The following is a 25,619-nucleotide window of genomic DNA, read 5'->3' on the forward strand; positions in this document are numbered from 1 at the left end:
ATTATTTTTTTAAGATTAATTAAATTATAATATAACTAATCTTAGACCTTAGTTAAGTATTTTTTTTAATTATTATAAAGATAACATCGGTTAAATTTAACAGTTAACTAACGGTTTTATCTCAATAAGGTTATGGAAGTAATTTCTTAAGAGTTGGCGGCTACCAAAGATAATTCATATAAAAAGTGGCTACCAATGGAAATACGCAAAAGTACGAGGTTAATAATGAGAATTTCCCTTTTTTTTTTTAGTCACAAGGACGGGTGATGAGAATTGATTCCAACATCTTTTGAAATCGGGAGCGGGCTATCCTTCACATGATTGTGCATCTATGTTTTCAAGTTTTAAAGCTCATTATTGAATGAAATTATATGTATTGATTAAATTTGTTTTTTTTTTAAGGCAGAGTATTTACAATAAATAGTTATACGTCGTTTAATAGGTAATTTTTTAAGGTTGCATTTGTTTAACTTAGGTAATAGAAATTCTTATGAATTATAACTTAAGTTATGTTAATGAGCTTAGCCGGCTCGAAAGCTCGCGAACAAGCTTGACTTTTTTTTTTTTTTTTTTATTTTAACATCGTAACCGTAAATATTGGTAGAACATTTTTAATAAGTCTAAGAAAAATATTTTCGAATCTAAGTCGAGTTTTAATGTAACTAAAACTTGATAATTGATAATTTAAACTCAAGGCTCAGCTCGACTCAAACAATAATGTAACGAGCCAAGCCTGAGCTACCCAAGGCTCTGCTCGGCTCGTTAACACCGCACCCATCACCCTAATTCATGTCTCGTCAAAACTTGCAAGTCGCTACCCTACGTGGCTCTGAGGGCACCTGGCTTTATTTTTACCCAAAAAACTAACACTTGCTTTTAAAACAAAGAAGTGAAGAACGCATCCTTAGAGAGTCACAGGGCTCGACTGAGTTCCCACCCCTTGGCCAATTTATCGAGTCGGTTCTTTCACACAACCAACGCAACAACAAGATATGCTTCATTTGAGTTAATGGAGTTTTAGTTTCCATCGAACACTCTACTATTTCCTACTTCAAATTGATGATTTAAAGGTGAACAATTTTACATTTATTTTCTTTACAATTCGAAATGGTTGGTTTCATTAACATTTTGTTCGTGAATTCAGGGCTATTCGTTTGAAAATGGATGCAAATCCGCCTGTTGCAAATGTCGAGGAACCAGCTTCATGGGATGAACTTTACAACATAAACTTGATTCCCTCAGAATTATTTGTCAAATTCCGCAAAGAATATGAAGGGTTTAGACTTGGTGTTAATTTAGAGGTATTTGCACTTTTTTTTTCATGGGATTTATTTATTTTATTCACCTAATTTATATGTTGAATTTATATATGGTTTCAAATTTAAAGTTTAATCCTTTTTAATTTTCTTGGTGATTTAATTGTTGGGTCTAAAGTATAAATGTATAAAGATGCTGATTGTTATGAATGAAATGGTAATTGAATTTGAGGTGGTTGCTTTGGATTGACATGGATTTTGTGGTTGTGGGTGTCATTGTATGAGGCTGAATTATGCAATGTTCTTTGATAGGCATTGGGATGTGTAATACTGTAATGTATTTTTAGATTGGTGATTAGTTGTTTCTTTGGGAAATTATTCTTCAAGGCTAAATTATTTGAATTATCTTTGCCTATGCAATGATTTTGCTCATTGTTGATTATCGGGGTATCACTCAAGTTGTCTCAACTGGTTCAAGGACCACCTTGGGTCACATATAGAATCGAAGTAATTTAGGCTACGGTTGGAATAAAGAGAATGGAATACAATAGTGGAATCAAATGAGAGCTGGAAAGAGTAATGGCAACCATTATTATTTTATGGATTGGAATATTGGATGTTAATACAATGGATTGGAATTGAATCAACTTTGAGAGCAAGAGGAACAGAACAGACATGGTATGGCCATATGGGTGTGTTCTATTCACCGCATTTCACTTGTTTAAAATTATTTTAGTTGTAAATTAATTTATGTAACCCTTATTAAGTTTTATCTTAACTTATTTTCCTAAACTTTTCTTATGTGAACTTATTTTTCCTTATTTATCTTATCTAAACTTATTTTTTCCGATAAAGTGAAAATATAGTGAATAGAATATGGCCTTTTAAGTAAGGGAGGGTAACAAGTGGATGAAATCAAATTAATCATATACCTCCATGGCCTCAACTCGAGTAAGGAAACTATCACCATACCCCTTGAACTATGCAGCCTATAACAAGCTCTTTTGTGATAACATTTCAAATCCCGAAATTTCTTCATACCAATTATGGGAATGGTCGTTCTTCAGTTCTCGAAATAATAACTTTTTATTATTATTGGGTTGCTCTTGACTTGACATTTATACGGGGTTGTTTATGGACTGTTGATGCTGCAAGTATCATTTTGGAAATGTATACAATTTGAGGCCATATAATATACCATTGTACTATTATTAAGTAGGATTTCATCAGGTCTTAGGACTTAGGATTACTACATTTACTAATTGATATAGAACAATCAGTATTTTGCTTAGTGTTTGTTTCCTGCATGAAATGTAGTACTAGTTTATGCTTTTCTTGGGAAGTGTATCTTTGGAACAAGGCATGGCAACTGAGTTAGTAGGTCGGAATTTACTGACTTGATGGTCAATTTTTGCAAATTAGAGTTTGATGGATGCCAGGATTGTGGATAGAAATACAATCAAAATTGTTCTTTGTGGGCAGTAGAAGATCTAGAAAGCTTTCTCCTTTCTATATTATTCTCTGGTGAGGAAGGGGAATAGAGTTGTAATTCATCTGAAAGAGCACATGGCTAATGCACTGATATTTTGATGCAGTTTTATAACTCACCAATCAATGATTTCCAGACAAAGCTTGTACTAAAGCCTTTGTCCAACGAGAGAAGATGGAAGTTCATATATGAGCCCATACATCAAGATGTGCGCGTTCTTTCTAAGAAGATTCCCATAACAAAATTCCTTAATCTGCAGGTTTAATTCTTTTTCTTCTGAGAATAATTTTGTTAAACCTGAACTGCCAGAAAATCTTGTTTTAATTTTGCTCAGCAGATCTTTATCTTTTATAAGACCTTAAGCATCAGTAATTTGCAGGTTTAGTTTCCTTCCTCTCGGCATATCTTCATCTTTGTTAGACCTTAAGCATCATTAGTCTTATTTTGTGACTCATGTGGGCAATAAAGTCTTCTACTCTTCTGCCATCATTAGACAGTTGCATGTCTTTTAATTATCTTATTATTTTATAAACTGATATGGTGTATGGAGTAGGAAATTAAGTTTCTGAATTGTGCAGGTTGGCATTGGTCATAATTTTTCATTAGGTGCTATTGGGTGGAAATGGAAGCTTACTTCATGTTTGGGAGGAGATAATATATCTCGGATTCGGAATAAGACATCACTTGGATTGTGTGAGGGTGTGGATTTCCGGTTTGGCTGGAGGGCTGATTATGTTCTTCCAGAAATTACCGGGTGAGTATAATATTCTGCATTATACCATTACTGAATGCATTATTGTGGTGTTTGTCTGCACTGTTGTTACTTTTGGTCTTATTACTTTTGGTCTTGTATTAACAATTCCTTTGGTGTGTTTTCATAGTGCTCTAGGCACAGGAGAACCATTATTCAACATGAACTCAGGACGCCTGGAAGCATCACTTGACAGGGTTGAGGCTATCTTCACACACGGAAATGAACAATATCCCTGAGGGAAACATCGGGGCAGTATGAAAATCTCTCTGTCTTGTATCCATAGTCATAGTTGTACTTGTACAGCTTTGTTTTCATCCTCCACTTCTTTAATTGTTTTTCTTAAAATAAAGCCTGTTTTTTTATTTGTTGAGAAATAAGCAAATATGAATTTGACCTATATATTTTTAGCTGGTTCATGTTCTTGGCAATTTGCTCTAAGTTCAGACAACTCTGTCATCAAATAGGGCCATAGGCTTTACATTCACTATATAAACTAGTCTCATAGTAGTTGACATGCTGTCTTCACGTCAGAGAATTTCCAACAGTCGGCCAGTTTGTGCTGACTGTGCACGAATCGATATAAGCAAATAAGCAATCAGTTTTCATTCTTAATCTCCTGAATCAAGCGAAATTGTGCAAGTATAGGAAAGGCAGAACATATCGATGTTGTAAAAGAAAATGTGATGGTCAGCTTGTCTTAATCTATCTCTTTTAGTCGCGTGGCCTATTGTTAGCTGTACAGCTGAATCGTCTGAATGGCGTGTGAATGTTCATCTGCAGTCAATGTCCTATATTCTTGCTTCGAACTTTCCTCTCTTGTATTTTCTGGGAATTATTCTCTCTATTTGTACATGTTGGATGTTACTATGTTAGATGTTACTGGCACTTCCTCGGCACAGTCTTGTAGCTTTCAGCCTTTCATCAGAATGAAGAAAACTTTCATTGTCCATGAGATTTTTTTTGTTTATCTTGAAGCTCATCCTTCCTCTTTACTAGGCCTGCAATCTCAATTGGGCTTTTAATTTACTGGGTCCAAGCCTGGTTATAATATTTAGTTTGTTTGGTTATTATGGATTCAAATTCTTTCAATCTGATTGTTTCAATAATCCTAAAATGAAATCTAATCCTATTTGGTAATTTGGGTTGGGTTGGGTTGGGTTGGGTTGGATTGAATCGGATTTGATTTTAAAAACAACTCAAATATGTAGACACGTCATGCTCATTAGGGATTATAAAAATATAAAAATTTCAAGTACCCAGAATTAGAATTTTTAAATTTGAACCTGGTACTACTCTTGATTCACAAATTAAATACTCCGTAAACAAAAATTCCTCACAAAAAGCCACGTAAACACACATCACACATTTAAATTAAAATTATCCTATAATGCTGTCTCAAACAGTTTAAAATTCCTAATGACATTTCAAACTTTAAACCAAAAAGGAGGTAATGAACGTTACACAAAGTCCATAACATAACATTACAATGCATGGGTCCCTAAAATACATATCCGTTACATTTTCAACGGCAAATAAAATTTCCCCAAAATCTTATAAAAACAATTCAAAACTTAACATTACTAATCAACTTTAACCTCTTAATTTCTCTCCCAGAAAAAGAAAAAAAAAAAAATTACAAGAAAAAAATGGCAGCATCAAGTTGTAAGCTAAGAAACTCATTTTCTTTTCCAAATCTTTTACTTTCATGCTTAAACTTAATCTTATTCATACTTTCTACTGCTTCACTTGCTCCTATACTTCTCCTTAAAACACCCCCTACTTCCTTAGGCTATGCTCTTCTTATATCTTCTTCTATATCTCTTTTATCCTCTTTTCTCGGGTTATACTCTCGCCTTACTCACTTGTGTTTTGTAACATACATTTCCTTCCTACTCGCCTCGATTGCTAGCCAAGTGCTTAGCTTCATGTCCTTGTTTTTGAAGGAGAAAACAAGCCTATCGATGCTAGATTCACCAAGGGATCCTAGAGAGGCGAAAGTGTTGGTGAGGTTGGAATGTGGGATTTTGATGATTATGTTTATATTGCAAGTTGTGGTTTTGGTGGTGAGTTGTGTTATTCATAGGTGTTGGATGAAGGAGTATCAAGGGTTGGAGGAGGAGAGGGAGAAGATGTCGAGGAAGCGAAGTAGGAGGATAGCCGGAATCGATGAGGAATCGGTTGCGAATGGGGTGGCTGCTAAGGTTTCCGAGGACAAGGCTAAGGAGTTGGATGAGAAGGTGATGAGTAAATTTGGTGAAAAATGGGTTAAAAATGATTTTGAAGGATAAGATATTAAGATGGTTTGATTAAGGTTTTTGTTGTGTAATTTGTTATTTTATTTGTGCTTTAATTTCGATTTGAATTATGTATTACTACTAGTAATCTCTAGTCAGCTTCAAAAAAAAAATGTTCTATTCTCTGTTTGAGTAGGTTGACAATTACACCATCCAAGGTAACAATGCTTTGTCCTTTGTCACAAAAAAAAAAAAAAAAATGTTTTATCAACTAGACCTTAGAGCATTGCCACTAGTGGGGAGAAAAATGCCCATGGGCATTTTTTGGGTTTTAATAAAAAAAAATAACTCCCCACCAATGGTCAAAATGAGAAATGCCCATGGGCAAATCAGATTTTGATCAAAGTTTGGGCAAAATTAAAAAACTGACCAAGAAGAAGTGGGCCCCACGAAACAGCTGCAAGTATAATTTTTTTTTGCTAAGCACTCCTCAAAACGCAGCGTTTTGAGGAAGCTTACGCTTAGCAAAACCTCAAAACGCTGCGTTTTGAGGGTTCAAAAAGCAAAAAAAAATGATTTTTGCAGCCCTGACAGGCGCGTCAGCACGCCCAATCAGGCGCTGCCACGCGTCCTGTCAGGGTATTTGGACCAATCACCGATTTTCTCCTAATTGCAACGGTAATATACTTGTAACGGTAATTTTGGGGTTATAAAATTAAAAAAAAAAAAAAAATATACCAACGGCTAGAAAAAAAAATTCTCTACAAATAGAGACCCATTTTGCCTATATTTTCATATTTTCAAAATTCACATAAATTTGTTGTATTTATCTTTTTTTCTCAATTTCTCCCTCATAATTAGTCATCCTTTTAATATTATTAAAATTATTATTATTATTATTATTATTATTATTATTATTAAAATAAATATTATTATTATTATTACAATAAATATTATTATTATTATTATTGTTGGAAGTATAATTATTATTGTTCTTATTTTAGCTTATTAATATTATTACTGTTGTTCGTTATTATTGTTGTTATTACTATTATTATTATTATTATTATTATTATTATTATTATTATTATAATAATAATAATAATAATTATTATTATTATTATTATTATTATTATAATAGTTATTATTATTATTGTTATTATTGTGTTAGTTTTTGAAATTAATCAAAAAAAAAAAAATATGGATCCCAATAACCCCTTTTACTCAATACTTTATCAAAATTGTAATGATTTTGATGAGAATTTCATGAATCAACCTCAATTCCAACTTTTCCTACAAAGATTGAGCAACACCTCTCTGCAAAATCCTCCACAACAACAAATACCTCCACAACTTGAAATACATCCACAAATTCCAACTGAAAACACTGATTACGAGCAATCACCTCCTGTCTACCAAGGAAGTAACTCTCAGTACGATGATAGCCAAGAAGAAAATGTGCCTGAGACACCTCAATACCCTCCGTCGACTCAAAGAATGCGGGTGGGTTCCAACCAACAACTCGCTAAAGCTAGTCGTATTTGGTCAGTCGCAGAAGATGAAGCTCTTATTGGGCTATATTTAAAATACAGTGGAAATGCGATAGTGGGTACGGGCATGAAAGCAGCTGAACTTTGGCGACAAATATCTGCGGCGTACGACATGGTTCAAGCTAAGAAGCCAGAAATACTACCACCCAGAAATGCGAAGAGTTTGGAGAACCGTTGGAGAAGGATGGCGGCAGATGTACTGTTATGGACAAGTTGTTATGATGAAGCGGGTCCGTTAACTGGAAGTGGATTCAACGAAGTTGATCGAATTCAAAAGGCCTCGAAGTTGTTCCATATATCAGCCAAACCACCACACAATTTTGTTTTTCCCCACGCTTGGGAAATGATAAAAAATGACCCAAAGTGGAGGCCGAAACTCAGATGGGCATTGTCACTAAAGGAACGACAGGATTGTCAACTGCGTCCGGAAGGGGACACCGAGGATAGCAGTGGAAGTGGAAAGAGATCGAGAACTGACAGTGAAGCTGAAGGAGATATTCCCGTTGCTGGGTTTTCATCCGGAGGTATACCCAGACCCGACGGGGTAAAAAAAGCAAAGGCTAAGCGTAAGGGAAAAGCTATTGCTCATGATAGTGCAATTTTAAGTATTGGTGAACAGATACAGGCTTGTACTGAAGTAAGAAGCTTTGAGGCAAATTTACGGCAGCAAAGGTTGGAGCTTGAAAGGGAAAAGGAAAAGAGGAAAAACAAACAGGTCGAATTACAAGAGAAGAAGATGAAATTTGATATGTTGCAAGCAATTATGTCCAAAACGACGCCACTTACACCAACTGAAGAAGCGTGGAAGGAGGAACTAATTCAAGAAGTGTATGGTGGAAAGTAGAGTAGTTTATTATGCATTATGATTTCAAGTATTCCCTTTATTTTATGTTGCAATGAATTAATTTTTATTATTAATTATGTTCCAAAAATTTATCAAATTATATTACATTTTCATATATTTTGTTCATTTATGAGTGAATTCCAATTTTAGTTTTTGTTTTATACAACCACTGAGTAGTCAAGTCCAATTGTAGTTTTTGTTTTATACAACCATTGAGTAGTCAAGTCCAATTGCAGTTTTTGTTTTATACAACCATTGAGTAGTCAAGTCCAATTGCAGTTTTTGTTTTATACAACCATTGAGTAGTCATTTCATACATAACTTCAACCGTATTAAGAATTGAGTAGTCATGTATTTTGTTTTTACTATACATTGAGTAGTCAGTTCACACTCAGTTGAAGGACATGCACTGATAACATTTCCTATTTAAAGGTGTGAAATCCATAAATTGATCCACAACACCAAAACATTCAAAAACCAAACACAAAAAATGTTTTCCATAAGCTCAACCTCAAGCTCAAATTCTTCTGATTCAGATCAATATGCGGAATTTGATAATCTAGTTGACGAATTTGTCACAAATCACTTACCTAACATAATGCTTCCTCAACCACCTCCATCCGAGACCGAAATTGTAAATGAAGATGAAACAGTCCCGCAGCATAGGGGAGATAGAGAAAGGGAGAAAGGGCATTTGCAATTGTACAATGATTACTTTGCAATAAATCCTGTGTATTCCAAAAATCAGTTTCGTCGTCGATTTCGAATGCACAAACCTTTATTCTGTCGGATTATGAATAAAGTGGTTGAGGGCGATCCGTTCTTCCAGCAGCGTAGGAATGCAGCTGGTAGGCTTGGCTTATCACCTCTGCAGAAATGCACCGCTGCAATAAGAATGTTAGCGTACGGTGTTGCTCCGGATGCCGTAGATGAATACATACGCATGGGTCAAACAACATCTAGAAAATCAATGCAACATTTTACTCAAGGGGTGATCAAGCATTTCGAGGCCGAGTACTTAAGAAGTCCAACAGATGAAGATTTAAGGAGAATCCTTCACCAAAATGAAATGCGTGGATTCCCGGGCATGATCGGTAGCATCGACTGCATGCACTGGGAGTGGAAGAACTGTCCTATGGCTTGGAAAGCACAATACGCAGGTCGTAGCAAGAATGCAACCCTTATCCTCGAAGCTGTTGCGGATCAAGATTTATGGATTTGGCATGCATTTTTTGGAATACCCGGCTCTTGTAATGATCTGAACGTCCTATACCGCTCTCCGGTGTTTGACGATGTTTTGAAAGGTCGGGCACCACCAATTAGTTTTATGGTAAACGGCCATGAGTACAACATGGGATACTACTTAACAGATGGTATATATCCGAACTGGGCAACATTTATACAAGGTATCACATATCCTCAACTCCAAAAGGACAAGTTATTTGCAGATAAACAAGCTGCAGCTCGGAAAGACGTTGAACGTGCGTTTGGAGTTCTACAGGCTAGGTTTGCCATATTACGACAACCTTCACTTGCTTTCGACGAAGACATTTTGAGCGACATAATGAAAGCTTGTATCATTATGCACAACATGATTGTCGAGGATGAACGACACAATTACACTCGTGCCGAAGTTTTGAGAAGGTATTACGAAGAAGATCGCCCTCAGCTTCATAGAGCAAGGTCCGGTCCGAGTACAAGTGCCACAGTGAATAACAACGAGCCTTTCGAATTTGACGTTGGCCGACCACCAAACGTTGATTTTGACGCGTATATTCAAAGAAGAATTACCCTGCGTGATAGCCAAACCCATTTTTCTTTGAAAGATGATTTAGTTGAGCATATTTGGCAAAAATACGGTCGTAATGAATAAATAGTTTTGTAATCGTTAATTTATTTGGTTTGTATGATTGGTGTACGATCATTATGTTCCAATGTTGTAATCGTTAATGTTGTACTAATGAAAAATGAAATTTCACATAAAATAATGACACAAATAATTAATATTGTACTCATAAATAATTTAACCAATAAAAAAATTTAGTTAAGAATAAATATTATTATTTTATTAAAAAATACATTTTGCAAAAATTAATATTAAAAATAATTAATATTGTACTATTCATAAATAATTTAATCAATACATACATTTTGTTAACAATAAAATTAAGAAATACTAAATTACAAATTTAATGATGTGTAGGAGAGATAAATATTGGTGGGGTATAGGGTTAAAAATAGGAGAGAGAATGGTGGGGATTATAATTTTATGACCATTGGTGTAGAGTAAAAATGACCAAGAAAATGCCCATGGGGAGGAGGAGTGAGAAAGTGGTTAGAGAGAGATTGGGCAACCAAAAAAATGCCCACTAGTGGCAGTGCTCTTAGTTGCAAGTCAACATAGTCGATTAATATGTTTTTTTTTTTTTTTTTTCAAATCCGCATATCATTCCTTCATTTCAAATTAGTATTAGTTATTTTTTTTGTTTTTTTTTTTTTATCCTATGTTTAATTATTTTGTTTATTATAAAAAATGCTAAAGTATATGTTCAAATGGGTCTAATAAGACTGATTATATTTTATCATATATCATTCAAACATTAGTTAAAATAAAGTTTATAAATAGTGTCAAAAATCAAAACATGTCAATTAATTTGAAATGTAGGTAAATCGATTGAATCGTATTATGTAAGGGGTCGTTTGGTTCGCACAGGGTAATCGGAATGGAATGAACAAAGATAATGGAATAGAATGGAATGAAAATACCCAAATTTTTCTATGTTGTTTGTTTTAAAAACAAAGGGAAACACTATCACCAATCCCACCACCACTACACAACCACCTAATTTCTTCACTACCCACCTTCTCCAACCACCACCCATCCCCCCCACCACTGTCCACACATGCCCAGCCATTCGCCGCCCTTCGCCGCCCTCCCTTGCCCATCGCCGTTGTTCCCTTTCCCCTCGTCGGCGCTCTCCGCCATAAACTATTCCCTCTCCCCATATAACCGTCCCCCAACTCTCTGGTGGTCGACGGCTTTTACAGAGAGGAGCAGATTGAATTTTTTAGGGTTTTCGAGGGGGAAGGGAAGGGTTTTGGGTGGCGAGAGGAAGGTTAGTGGATGGTCGACGAGAGGGTTGTTGGTGGCGAAGAAGGGCGACGAAGGGTAGTTGGGTGGTGGCTGGGCGGTGGGATGGTCGGGTGGTGGCTGGAAAGTGAAGGAAATGTGCGGTGGGGGAAGGTAATTAGGGGAGGGGTGGTCGGGGAAAGAGCGGCGGTTGTCGGGGAAAGGGAGGCGGTGGTCGGGGAAGGGGCAAAGATGGCGGTGGAGGTGTGACTGGTGGCAGTGGGTGGTGGGGGAGGTGTGACCGGTGGCAGTGGGTGGTGAAGGGGTGGCTAAGGAAAGGGAATGGAAAACGGTGGCAGGTGGGGAATGAAGTTGGAAGGATTTGGGGTAATGGAGAGGGTAAAGGGAATGAAAGAAAGTGCTTAACAAACAACAACAAAGGGAATCGGGGCAGTTGATTCCCATTTCCTTTGTTGAATACCCCCAACCAAACGGCCCCTTAATCCACCCAAATTTTTTTCTTTAGAAATGCTAAATGTGCTCAATAATTGTAGTTTTTCTTCAGTCATTGTTTATTAAATTAGACATTCCATTTTAACTAATTACTTCTGCAACAAGTATGAATAGCATAAGTATGTGATTATTTCTGCAAATAAATTGAACACCTTATGCTACTATCAGAAATATAACATTTTTTTTTCTAAAAAAAATCCGCCATAATCAATACAATATGCCTAAAAAAGAAAATAGGTAGATGAATGTGAAAGATTCAAAATTTCAGTTTTAACTTAGATTATTACAACTGACTTAATATATGTTCAAAAACAAAAAGTTACCTAATATAAAAGTTAGAAGCATTACAATTGTATGTTTTCAAAAATAAATAAATAAATAAATAAAAGCATTACAATTGTATGAGTAAGTTACAATATACTCGAATATGATTCAGCCTAGCAAAATCCAATCCAAACGACCTATTTCCACAAAATCCAATCCAAACAACCTATTTCCACTTGCTTTTGTAAATCGTATAATTGGCTAGCAAACATTCCAAGCCCATGCCCCAATTAGGGACATATATAGATAGAGCAAATGGACTAGCTCATTGACAGCTAGGGATGACAATTCATAATGGATATCTGCAAATCCAATTTACCCGAAATAAATAAATGGACGAAAATCCGCATTAAATGGATGAAGGGCGGGTGACGGATGAAGCGGGTGACGGATCGGGTCGGATTCGGGTGGGGCTCCGTTTCATCCGTCACCCGATCCGTCATCCGTTTATCACCCGATCCGTAGTCCATCCGTATATATATATATAAAAAAAATTCCAATTTTCTTATATACTAGTATACTACACTATGTATGTACTGTATATTTCTAAAAAAAATAAATATTTCTAAAAATTCTTAATTTTATTTTTAAAAATATAAAACCTCTCTCAATTCCCAATTAAGTAGTACCGAAATAAGTTCATGATTACGTTAAAAAAAAAAAAAGTAAGTTCATGATTATTATTTTATTATTATTATTATTGCTATAGTTTGGAATAAGAATTTAATTAATGGTTTACTTTTTAAGTTTAAAATTGGCTAAAAGTTTTTTTTTTTTTTTTAATAACGTATTAGATTTTATAGTTAGAGTAGGATTATAATTATCACCCGCTAAGCATCCGATCCACCTGTTTCATCCGCGGATGACGGATGGATCGGATGCGGGTGATGGGTTTTGCGGGTGACGGGTGGATCGGGAGGAGCGGATGGTTAATTCGGGTGGATGCGGGTGGAGCTCCATCCGACCCGAATCCGATCCGTTGCCATTCCTATTGACAACTTAAACAAAAATAGGAGTATGAGAGTGTCAAAGGTCAAGAAGTCAATAATTGTTTCATATAAGTGAAAGCAATTACATTAATGATTAATACTACTTCGTATGATAATATAAAATAATTAGCAAATTGTAAAGGGAATAAGATACCGTGGGCAATGACTGCTATGTTTCAGATTTTTAGCAATTAGTTTTAGGTTAGAAACAATGTACTAATTATAATTATGTCTTTTCTTAATTTTGGGTCAATAACTCAACATTATGAAACTCACTTAGTCAATCCCCTCTCAATGTCACCATATATATACTGTTAAGTATGAAAAATAAGGAATTTCTTATGGTCGTCATTATTGTTGTTGTTATCATATTTTCTTTGAGTGCTAGCCCTTTTTCTGGCCGTTGTATAAAAAAAAAAAATAATAATAAAAAATAAAATAAATAAAATAAAAACAAATGTAGCTTGTAGCTTGTTATCACTTAAGTAGTGAGACGGCGAGCAACCTCATTACATTTTCTATGACAAAATGAAAATGAAATAGAGAAATATAATGATTTAAAGAAAACACCCTAGTCCTCCAACCCCTCCTACATTGTCCTTGCAAAGCATGAATATTGGAGCATCACCTTTGATTAAAACCATCAATTCATAAGGTAATTTCTTGAGGAAGTTTTAGTAGCAAAATGTCAATATAGGTATAAATCATTCAACTACAAGACAATAATCATGTCTCATCCAGGGGCGGATCTATTAAGGTGCACAGTGAGTCACGTGACTCACCAGCACAAAAAAAAATAAAAAAATAAAATAAAATACTAAGAGACCGCATATTACAGATAGGCGGTCTCTTTGTTGGTTCTATTTGAGTTTAGCCAACCGTCAGTTTTTTTAAATATCAAAGAGACCGCATATCAAAATATCAGATAGGTGGTCTCTTTGTTGCTGCTATTGCAACCACGTCATTAGAGACCTGTTATCTAGAAAACAGGTCTCTTTTTGTCAGCCAGAATAATTTTTTGCCGCTGCTTTCATGTTTCATTAAATAGACCTGTTATATTTAATAACCGGTCTCTTAAGTTATCTAACTTTTTTTTTTTAATAATTCTTGTTTTTAAGTAAAAAATCATAAAGTTAGTTTAATGTAATAGTTTTATAGTATGTATTTTTATATCCTATTTTTGGATTGAAATCATTTTGGTGAAATATAATTTTTAGATTGAACAAGTGATCAATTATTGATGGTGACTCATAAGTTCGTAAATCCTGAATCCGCCACTGGTCTCATCATCACATCCTCTTATAATTTTCCATCGCATATCTTGAGCATAAAGATATAAAGGGGGTGAGATAGATGAAATTCAGTGTTTCTTTAGAGACGATAAATGGATTAAATGGGATAAAGAAATAAATAAAACACAATCTATCCCTACAATATACACCTAGTAAGGACCAAATAGGTGATATATTAAGGGATAAGGAAATTTTAAAAGACAAAATTGCCCTTAATATAAAAAGGCCCACTTATCTCAATCTTATCCCCAACTCATACTAAACAACGCAAAAAACTTATTATATGATTATTGATTATCCCTTCCCATTTTCGTATCTCTATCCCACCCTTTTATCCTGATCTCTAATATCAAATGCTTATAAAATTCAAACACTTTATACATCAAAACCTCATAAACTCCCACCTAACATACTTCAAATAAACCATCCTTAAACCATATCATTAACCATAATCATTGAATTAAAAAAACAAACATAAAATAATTGCCACAACCAAAAGAATCACATGAAATTTCCACTTCAATTGAATCAAGTGGAGATGTGATTAAGACAATAATTTCTCTCTCTTGAATTGATGGGAAAGTATTAACTACCCCACCATTCAATCCACATGCCCATACAAAATCCATTACAAATCCAGCTAAAATTTATGGTCATTTCTATTAAAATCTCATTTTTGGGTCCCACATAACTCCCCTTAAACTTGACTGGCTTGTAGTTTAAAACGTTGCCATTTCTTCCTCCATCACATTACTTCTTTTTGGCATTTTTCCTACAGTTTATTATGTATACAAATATGCATCTAATCCACTAAAAATTCAATATTTCAATCCATTTTTTTTAGCTTAAAGTTTCATTTTATCCATTAACTTCATGTACAACATGTTTTCAAAGCTTGCTTTATCCTCTCAACCTGCCTTCTGCAAATATTACTCAACATGTACCGAACCATGCCGTGGAAGAACAGGTCGCGACATGATCTTTAGAATGTAAGTTACACGTATTATTCCCTCTGTCTCATAATAAAACTCGTACTTGTATTTTTAAGGTCAAGGACCATATATTATTAACAGAGAATATATATATCATACATCATTCAGTGTGACATGTAACATAAAACATGGTTTATTCATCAGGGAAATGCAGGCAACACCCTCTCTAGGAGTAGAAGGAGGTGTAACGAGGCGAACACAATCGCCTTGTTTCGATAAAACGATGGAGAAATCAGACCTTCAATTTACAAAATTGCAGCAAATTGATACAGAGATTAACCAAGAAAGCAGAAGTTTTGGGATGTTTGTGGCTAGAGAAGCAGAGCTTAATGAAGAATATTGGGTATGTTATTACTTATTACTTACATTATATTTTATAAGAATTAATAATATAAGCAAGATTATTACATGAGATATTTTGGAATTTATATAAATTGGGTTGTCCGTCCAATTGTATTTGTGGTAGACAGCAGCCTGGCTTCGTGCCGAAAGTCACTGGGAGGATCGACCAAATGAAAGGTACGTTTAACTGTAGTTAGGTGGAATATATATAAGAAAAATTAAACCTTAATAAAATCCAAATTTATTTTAAATCGCGATTTTGTTTAATCATTTTCATAATACTTGGTTAGTATGCAACTTAAATATCTAATTAAGTTATTAGGTGTATAAATAGAATCGAGATTGAGAGAATTACAGTTTATAACTCAAAAGCTAATAGCTAACAAATACAACTAATTTGCCGAACATGACCTTAGGCTACTTAGATTCCCGAAAATGCCACCAATATACCTTCAAATAGGCATATACCATATTAACATATCACGATTATGTTGTGATCAAATATGAGATAACATATGAAAGTTGAAGCTACACACGGTTATTTAGCCATGTAACTAATGATGAATACTAACATTATTTTGTTCAATAAATCAGATATGCTGAGAGCTACAAAAGGAAATTCGCAGACCAGGTATAAGTTTATATCAATGAATGATATCACTTACAACGAAATGTATCACAATTAGTCCAAATACTAATGACTTGTAACCATTTTAACTAGGAATACAATGCTTTAAAAAGAAGATGCAGGGGATACCAAGGCCAACAGTCTACATGTATTATCGCGGTATATCCTCCATACAATGAAAGATTGAAATTATACATCGATAATCTGGTTCTTCTATCATCCCATATCATAATAATTCAATTATAATCTCACAATTGACAATGTAATAATCATATATATACCACATAATAGGTATAACCTTTTGTTATTTCATGCAAAATCGATATTAATTAAGAAGCTATCCTATTGCAATGCAGGTTAAAAGGGAAGCTAATAACGTTAAACATACCATACTCAAAAGTGTGGTAGGAACTTTGGATTTGAGTATTCGATACTTGCTGCAAGGAGAATCATTTCCTGGGGTAACAAAAATTAGCCTTAAACTCTTATATTAATCCAGAAGTTAATCGTACGAAATTTTCTGAGAAACAAGAAGTTATATTCTAGGAAAGAGTTCAGGCACCTTTATTCTGCAGCATTGAGAGGGAGGAAGCAAGCAGATACGGTTATGTTGCAAACTTGTGCGTTGCAAAATCAGCTCGGCGCAAGGGCATTGCCCTCAACATGTTGAAGTTTGCAATAGAATCTGCAAAATCAAAGGGTAACACTTGATAAATATTGAAGATTTTATAAGAAAATAACAAAGTATTCTAGATGATTAGCTAGTAATTACAAACTTGAAGATTAGTTTCCGAAATCTGATTTCTAATGGTCTTTGTTGAATGTTGATTTTCGACTTGTAACAGGTGCAGAAATGATATTTGTTCATGTTCATAGAAAGAACACACCTGCTCGGCAACTGTATCAGAGATTGGGTTTTGAGGTAGAAATATTGAAATTAAATAGGTTGTTATATGTTAAGTTCATGATTAAAAAGCTCAACCGATTTGTTGCATCATTTCATCAGATTGTAGAAGTTGCAAGCCAGCAATTAGTAGAGGAACAGATGTACCTGCTTAGCTGCAAGACATAACCCAAAATCGGACATATTCCCCTGCTTACATATTATTTCCTACATTCATTCTACAGATTATTTCTTACACCCGAGCATACCAAGAACCGTGCTCCCAGTAAGGCGCGTGCACATATACTGCAATCATATGTAGATTTTATTGCAACAAATTACCGCGTCTGTTGCATTATGCAAAATGCTGTCCGATTGCAATAGCCTCATAGAAATTCTCCATTGCAAAAATTGTAACATGATATATTGAAAATATGCTCTCCAAAGATGGTCAAGGCTATTATTGTGTATAAATGTCCATACATTGAATATGTGCTCCGAACAAACCACCAAAGATAGTCAAAGTAATTATTGTAAATAATTCAAAGGTCAAAGTGCTGCAAGTATTAAGAAGCGATAACAAAAACAAAAGGAATGAAAGGAAGCATTTGCTTGCTATATTACTGAGGTAACATTATACTGTCAAAAGACATTGACAAAAACATTAGCAACATGTGCTAAAATGTGATCCCTGTATTCTGATCACAAAATCTACCATTAGTCTAGCTATTGACTTCTCTGTACAAAAATAAAATGTTGCAAGGGCAATTACAAGTCACAAAAATGCCATAAGAATGGGTTGAACCATTTCACAAAGTTAGATTGAAACAAAAATATTATCAGGGAATTGTTGCCCTATATGAAGCGATGCGAGCCACCAAATTGTAGAATCAATATGGAGTAAAGGTGGAATAATGCAATGGTCCTTGTTGGAAATCTGGTCTCTTGATATGCTCCAGAATTGGAGTCAGCTTCAACCCAACAATATGTAAATGTTGGTTTGAGTGCCCGTCCACAAAAACCTCCGTAACCTGGCCAAAGTAAATCATAGAGATATTAGAGTGACAATCACTAACACCTGAAATACCACAAAAACCTACTTTAGTATTTCTAAAAAGATCAGACAATTGTGTGTTTGTGCACCACAACAGCGTATATTATAGTCGCAAAAGAAATTAAGTCTATTTTGTTGTAGACATCAGAAATGCAAATACAATCTGACTGTTCACCTGAAGTTGGGACTTTGGGGCTAATTCTTTTACTCTTGAAAAAGAAACTTAAACTTGATCTTCTTCAGTAAATGTGTGTTTTCCAAGACTTATTTGGACTTAATTTGAAAGCTAATAGCTTATTGGAGCTCATTTTTCTAGATTTACAAGGTACTTTGTCTGAGTTTATATTATCTAAAAAGTGAGCATATACACAGGGTATCACTGAAAAAACTCTCGTAGAATGGACATGCAATATACTCTCATAGAGAAGGATAGTTATGGCATTTCAGCTCGATTTTTTTAATCCCAAATCAAATGTGGCCAACCTCATTAGAGGAGAGAGTAACAAAAGTAATTGCTCACTGATGGTGCCTAAAAATTCTCACTAAAGTTATACATTCAAGCACAATAACATACGCATAAAGCAGTACAAACACAAACCTGGCCTATTTGATAATATGGTGTAACCAAAGGTAATAGGAAATCAGGCCAAATAATTCCCACTAGTCATTACAAGTTAAGAGCAAGGATTAATGTACCTGTGTGCAACCAAAAAGTTTGAGCAACCTGAGAGATAAGCAGCTATCTGCAATTAATCCCAGTGCCTCGTTTGTAAGGAGACGGCACCAAGAGAGATCCAAGCTCTCGAGATTTTTGCAACGCCTTGCCAGAGAAATGGTGGTATTCTGACCAACCTGTAGAAACAAACATATTCTAAGAATCCAAACTATAAATGGATCGTCCACATATCTCAAGGACATGCAAAAGAAAGAATGGGCATCACCTTGGAGATGTTATTAAGAGATAGATCTATCAAAGATTCTCCAGAGGTTTCAAGGAACGCAGCAATAGCATCATCACTGTCACAGAAAGAATGCAATAATCAGGGGATTTTGCCCTTGCGATTAACCAAAATGAAGATAAATAGAGACAAATTTAAAAAAGACAATGTGCCTGTTAGAGATCATCCTATCGTGGACCCATGGGTTTAAATAGAGGACTCTAAGATTCTATTAAGAATACTGTGTTCAAGCCAACCAAATAAAGGAAATCGAGAAATTTACTCCCTCCACATTTTTCCACACTTGCCTTCACCAACTGTCCAATATTATTTGCACAGGCCTTTGCAAGTAAATTTTCTCTCTCCAACACGGAAACACCACACTTTTCTCTTAATTTTCATCTCTATCCATTCCTCTTAGGATTGTGCCAAAGGCAAGTGTGCATATACAACAGATAGAGACAACGAATCACAAATAAGCAATTAACACACATATCAATCATAATATATGTACCAACATTGAAAGTAAATCAAGCAGCAAAAAAGGAATGAAAAACCTTGACAAACCTGAACAATCCCACAAGACCCTGATGTACCCAGATGCACCAAAAAATAAAATAAAACTCAAGCCTATCCAGATAATTTCCTACATACATTCTTATAGTCTAAACTGAAGTACAACTGAGAACAAAAGAGTGTTGTTTGAAAAAATGACACTAAAAGCTCAACAAAATTGATAAGATAGCAACAGGGTCAAGCATTAAATAACTGAAGCACCAAAAATTACCTGAATGGAGAACGACAAAGTTTCAAATCTTGAATACTGCGACAGCCATTTGTAATATATGCCATGCCAACATCAGACAACTTCCCCAGATAGCTAAGATCGAGGACACGTAACTGAGAACACGCATTGGCAATGACCTTCAGAGAAGAATCGGTCAAATTTCTGCACAAAGAAAAGAAGGTGGTGAGCAGGACATGCTAATTAGTTGAAAGACCACAATGGAGGGAAAAACTTGCCACATATGTTTGACAAGAGAAGCATAGCAAGCTGAAGATATTGATCTAATTCCAGGAAGACAAGAAAAAAAAAAATAGTACTCAGGAGAAAAAATCAACTTACACACAGTTGGCCAAAACAAGTTCCTTCATGTTCTGACCATTTTCCTCAAATAATTTTTTTATAAATTTGTCAGAAACACTGACTATGCCCTTGAGTGACAACACTTCCAATGCTTTCAGCTGCTGAAGTTTAGGAAGGATACGCATTGCATCTAAAGTCTCACAGTCATCAAGATATAATTCTTGCAAAATCAACCCCAGTGAATTAGCAATACTGTCAATGCCAACATCTGTCAAAAGAGTGCATTGACTGAGATTCATAGATCTCAGGGCAGGGGCGGATGAAACAAGTGCAGCAAGGCCAGCATCTGAAATACGGCAACCACCTTTCAACGATATAGTTGTCAATGCTTCCAATCCTTTTGGTATTAAAGCCTTGCGCAACGAAGAGTCAGATACACAATGTCCGCACAGGTCAAGTTGTAAAACCTAATTTTATATGGAAAATAATAATTAGCATTACAATATTTGCTTAATGGAAAAAGATGTAATCATGAAAGAAAGAATGCAAAGGTGCTTGTCTTCCCATTGTACAGTGTACCAGGACTAAAACAAATCTACTTTTCATTTACAAGCAGAAACCAGGTTGTTTGCTTAACTCCCAATGGCCAAGTTAATAACATCTCGGATGATAAAGATGAATATGCCATTGCTTTTAAGAATCAAATCAAGCATAGTCAACTGCGGGATGACTCAGGTACATGTATTACAAATAATAATAAGAAAATAGACACCTGACATGAAGCTGCACAACAGAAGGGCATGCAGTCTAGCTAAAAAGCAACTTTTCCAAACATATACACAGAGGCAGCTAGTACACTAGGAAAATCTCACCAAAACCACGAAGAAGGCGAAGAAAACATGAGATCGCAGATACCAATTAGTATGCTTAACTTCTAATATTATGGCCATGGCACAAGTTCAAACATAAGTAATAAACAGGTAATATAACAGTATGAATGTATGATAAAGTCCAAATTAAGCTCCACTCACACATTTGGAAAAGAACCAAGGATATACAAGCTACTAAAGCTAAGAAAATCAACTTCAATTTCACCAATACAATATAAACAAAAAGAATGCATAAGGAAAAAAGCAATCCAATATACCGTCATGATTTTAGTGTCACAAGCTTCAAACAACTTCTCAAACACACGCTCTTCTAGCCACGAACAGTCGCTAAGGCGTATCTCTGAAGGAGACCCGTCAAGAAGAAGACCAAGAAAATGTGGATTCATCTTCCTAGAATCACAAAGCAACCGACTAAGCTTGTTCCTCAATGCATCTGGGACACTATCAAGAGAAGTGATTGCATCAACATTCTCCGCCAAGACATTCAAGCACAAACTTATCAATGAAGGGGCCTCTCGCTTCCTGCACTCAAGGTCCCTTTCTTTCCTAGGAGTCCAAGATACCAATGGAAACCCTTCTTTAACAGAACTCGAATCACGTGCTTGACGACTCGAGTTCTTCTCTCTATCCCTTATAATTTTCATGGCAGTTGAAAATGGTCCAGGCCAATCTTCAAAATTTCCAACTGGTTCTTCTGCCTGCATTTCTTCATCATCATCGTCCTCGTCATTCACATCATTCTCTTCTTCCCGAGCATCAAAAAAAGCATACTTCAAAGCATTTCGCCTTGCTATGTCTTTATGTTGAGCCCTCAAATCCTTAGTACGATCCTCAGGTACTACATTCTCATGAACATCATCATCCATCTTATTCACCAAACCTCCAATCTCACTACCAGCCATAGAAAGTTGAACAGCTAAACCCAATTCTACATCATTAAATTCGCCATCACTCTCGGACTTTACACCTTTCCCCTTCTCCTCTCTACTAAACCTCCCTGAAATTGCACCTTTCCCCTTCTCTTCTCTACTAAACCTTCTTCTTGAGCTCTTCAATCTCTCATTCTCAAAATCATCATTTTCTTTATTCAAAACAGCTTTTCCTTTTCCCTTTCCCTTTCCATTTCCGACAAGGTAATCGCATTCTTCCATTAAGTTGTTCCATTTTTCCATCGCTGACATAAAACCAAAGGACAAATTTCTCTCATTCTCACAATCACCATTTTCTTCAATCAAAATGTCCTTTCCCTTTCCCTTTCCCTCCTTACCGATATCGATTTCGCGATCATTCGACAGATTCCTCACTACCTTCATCCCTGACCTTAAACTCAAACACTCATTTCCCTCTATCATTGCCTCATCCTCAAAACCACCACCATCTTCAATCAATTTACCCTTTCCCATTCCCTCTCTACTAGAATCGATTTCGCCCTCATCCCCCAAATTCTTGGCTACCTTCGTCCCTGACCTTAAACTCAACCACCCATCCTCTTCCTCCGAACAATCAAAATCCTCCCTTTTCAACTTCTTCAAACACTCTTCTACAATAGAATCACAATCAGAAACCCTAACACTATTCTCATCAAATGAACTCAACCCTAAACCATCAAAACAATCCACATCTTTAACTTCATCATCATCCAAATGAAATTGCATCGTCTTACCAACAGTCTCATTTCTCCGACGCTTAGCGGTGTAATCAGAAGCCAATTTCCGGGTATTCTCCTCGGAATTCGGCTTCGAAGCGAGACGATTACTTCGACGAATAGGTGGGGCCGACATCGAAATCAAATTGGACTCAAAATCGACGGAATTAGGGCTAGAATTGGTCGAATTTGCTAATGATTGAATGGTTTTGGAAGGTGTAGTGGGTTCAATAAACCCATTAATTTCTAGGGTTTTGGAAGAAGATTGAGGGTTTGGAAATTGGGGAATTTCTCGGGACCTGAGAACCGGCATTTTGGGAAGGGAGGAGAGAGAAAATGGGAGAGGAAAGAAGAGAGAGAAAGGCAGTTTTGGAAGAATGACCGGAAAACGGCTCAGGAATGTTGGGGGATATTGGAGTGATGTTGTAAATGGGAGTGTTGGTTTCTTACTCTAGAAGATTTTTATTTCCCGCCAATTATTGTGACTTTTTTTTTTTTTTTTTTTTTTTTTTGGGAAAAATACTAGGGTGTTGTTAATTTTGATTAAGATTAAAATTCATTTATTGGATTGATTTTGATTGGAACCAAAAATCGAAAATAGTAAATTGTGTATTTATACGGTAAATATAGACTATTTTCCTACCTTATAAAAAGTAGAAGATTGCGCTTATGAATAGTGCACGGACCTATATGCCCTTCAAAATGTTTGTTTATATTCCCCATATATAATAACAATTTCTTACATTTATGTTATTCCACGTGTGCAGATGTAATAATGAGTGTTGAGCTTTCTTTCCCCTTACATTTATGCACTTTTATATTAGGAAAATTTCACAAGAATAATCCAACCTTTAATTTAGCTTGTTCTTCCAAAATAATCCAACCTTTTGATTAACCTTGAATAATCTTAAGTTTGCTACTTATCTTCTCTTACCAAACCTTTTTGACCGGTTATCTGAACTTCATGTTACTTTTTTATTTTTATTTTATTTTTTATTTTCCTAAATTTTCCCTGCCTTCTTCCTTCTCCCCTCTTCAACACTATTTCAAGCTTCCAACCGTTAACAATGGCTCCTTCACCTCTCTCAACCTTGCCGCCACTGTGCACAACCTCACCTCATCACCTCACCGTTAGCCTAACTCATTTTCCCATCAATCAGCCCGCCCCACTAGCACCTCCTCTCCCTGTCAACCATCCCTCCACATGCCACAACCTCGCAATTAGCCCGTAACTTAGCCACCACCACCTCCGCCACCACTAACCCCACCCAAACCCACTCCCACCAGACTCAAAACCACCAATCCCACCTAGTCAAAATCACCCATACCCGAATTCACCAACCCATACCCGAAACCCCAATTCTACCTACCCAGAACACGAAACCCCAACTCCCACCAATTTCCTTCTCTTTTCTCCCTCTCAATTGAATTTTGGGCTGAATTGGCGCGGTCGTAAGCCGTTGATGTTGTGGGTGTTGTTTTTGGTTGTGGGTGGGTCATGGATGTTGTGGTGATGTCGGCGGGTGTTTGTGGTGGTTCTAGGCGGTGGTGTTTGTAGTATTGTGATGGTGTGTTGAGTGGTGTTGGTGGGTGATAATGGAGGAAGGAAGAGGAGAGGGAAACAAACATAGGGGAAGGAGATATAAGTTTTTTTTAACGAAAATTATTGTGTATGAGTCCGTTCTATTTACTGGCCCGCGCTCGGCCCGTTTACTAAATATTAGCCCACGCGTGGCCCGATACTTAAAAAGGTCTTTTTTTTTTTCGTCGTTCCGCCTTCCTCCTTCTTCTTCTCACCCACGATTTCTTCTTCCACTCCATTTCTAACAGTTACACTCTATTACTATCGACTTAATTTCACGTTTTCGACTAATTCGCATAACTACTTCATTTTCTAGCTTTAATTTCCGACTAATTTTTACTTCTTTATAAACCCTAACTTTCTTCATTTTCGACTCAATTAATGTCGTCGATTAAAGATACTTCTCCCTTAAAAGTTTATCAGAAACGAAGTAAAGAAGATCGAAAAAAAGAGAATACAGTTGCAATGGCTGAAAGGTTTTTATACTTCAGTTATTTTCTAGGTTATACTTCAGTTATTTTTTTCTAAACAATCATTTTTATAATTTATTATTCCGTTTTGTAGGGTCGATTCAGAACCACCATTGAAGAAGCGTGGTCCTAAACCTGGGTCTAAACGAAGTCGACCTGTTAGGTGTGAAATTGTATTCTATTTATTTCGCAAAAAGACATAGCATTTTGTATTTGTTGTTTCATGTTGAATACTTGTATATTTTCTTGGGAAATAAACACACATATGTGGTTATAATATTGTATTTTAGTAAGTCAGGAATAAGATTATTATTTTCAAGAAATTACAGTTTTTTAGCCAGGAATTATGATTGTTTAGTCAGATATTAGATAGTGTGCTCAAGGAATTGGTGAATTCAAGTCAGACATATATTAGCAAATTTATATCAGGAATTGATCTAGGTTTATCAGTAATAAAAAAATAAATTAATCAATTGATGATGTCAATAGTTACAGTTTTGTATTAAAAAATTTAAAGCCAGAAATAAGATTATTATAATCAGGAATTAGTTTGCTTTCTTCATATATTAGATAATTTAATTAAGTTCTTTGTCTATTCTGGTCTAGCATAACATTTTTATTAGCCAGTAATTAGGATTGTTTAGTCAGATATAAGATAGTGTGCTTAAGGAATTGGTGTATTCAAGTTAGACATATATTTCTAAAAGTTGGAAATTATCAAGTTTTAGTTAGATATTAGCAAATTTATATCAGGAATTGATCTAGGTTTATCAGTAATAAAAAAACAAATTAA

At 35.5% G+C, this 25,619-nt stretch overlaps 4 protein-coding genes across 5 annotated transcripts; 3 read left to right on the forward strand and 1 right to left on the reverse strand.

Moving 5' to 3' along the window:
- The first annotated feature begins 890 nt into the window (after positions 1 to 890).
- Positions 891 to 3,896, forward strand: LOC145634495 (uncharacterized). Of its 2 annotated transcripts, XM_081685920.1 has the most exons (5): positions 894 to 1,070; positions 1,145 to 1,301; positions 2,852 to 3,004; positions 3,324 to 3,499; positions 3,627 to 3,896. In XM_081685920.1, the coding sequence occupies exons 2-5, from the start codon at positions 1,161 to 1,163 to the stop codon at positions 3,733 to 3,735; spliced, it is 579 nt and encodes a 192-aa protein (XP_081542046.1). In that variant the 5' UTR covers positions 894 to 1,070; positions 1,145 to 1,160; the 3' UTR covers positions 3,736 to 3,896. The 2 variants fall into 2 exon arrangements, with proteins under 2 accessions (XP_081542047.1, XP_081542046.1); XM_081685921.1 differs by lacking the exon at positions 2,852 to 3,004 and having other exon boundaries at positions 891 to 1,070.
- Positions 3,897 to 5,145: 1,249 nt separating this feature from the next.
- On the forward strand, positions 5,146 to 5,787 carry LOC145636619 (uncharacterized). Its single transcript, XM_081688186.1, has one exon. It carries the CDS (start codon positions 5,146 to 5,148, stop codon positions 5,785 to 5,787), a length of 642 nt encoding a protein of 213 aa, XP_081544312.1.
- Positions 5,788 to 14,758: 8,971 nt separating this feature from the next.
- LOC145635810 (GCN5-related N-acetyltransferase 6, chloroplastic-like) lies at positions 14,759 to 17,608 on the forward strand. The gene is made up of 9 exons (XM_081687169.1): positions 14,759 to 15,304; positions 15,452 to 15,650; positions 15,774 to 15,826; positions 16,244 to 16,280; positions 16,371 to 16,436; positions 16,634 to 16,738; positions 16,824 to 16,977; positions 17,123 to 17,199; positions 17,284 to 17,608. Exons 1-9 carry the CDS (start codon positions 15,189 to 15,191, stop codon positions 17,347 to 17,349), a joined length of 873 nt encoding a protein of 290 aa, XP_081543295.1. The 5' UTR covers positions 14,759 to 15,188; the 3' UTR covers positions 17,350 to 17,608.
- Positions 17,609 to 17,755: 147 nt separating this feature from the next.
- LOC145635809 (uncharacterized) lies at positions 17,756 to 23,197 on the reverse strand. Its single transcript, XM_081687168.1, has 6 exons — positions 21,387 to 23,197; positions 20,279 to 20,706; positions 19,940 to 20,101; positions 19,156 to 19,231; positions 18,911 to 19,066; positions 17,756 to 18,191 (listed from the first exon to the last, which is right to left on the reverse strand). The coding sequence occupies exons 1-6, from the start codon at positions 23,085 to 23,087 to the stop codon at positions 18,051 to 18,053; spliced, it is 2,664 nt and encodes an 887-aa protein (XP_081543294.1). The 5' UTR covers positions 23,088 to 23,197; the 3' UTR covers positions 17,756 to 18,050.
- Between the last annotated feature and the right edge of the window lie 2,422 nt (positions 23,198 to 25,619).

This window comes from Chenopodium album, chromosome 6 (assembly GCF_948465745.1).
Source record: "Chenopodium album chromosome 6, dcCheAlbu1.1, whole genome shotgun sequence".
In the NCBI taxonomy this organism is placed as follows: domain Eukaryota; kingdom Viridiplantae; phylum Streptophyta; class Magnoliopsida; order Caryophyllales; family Amaranthaceae; genus Chenopodium; species Chenopodium album.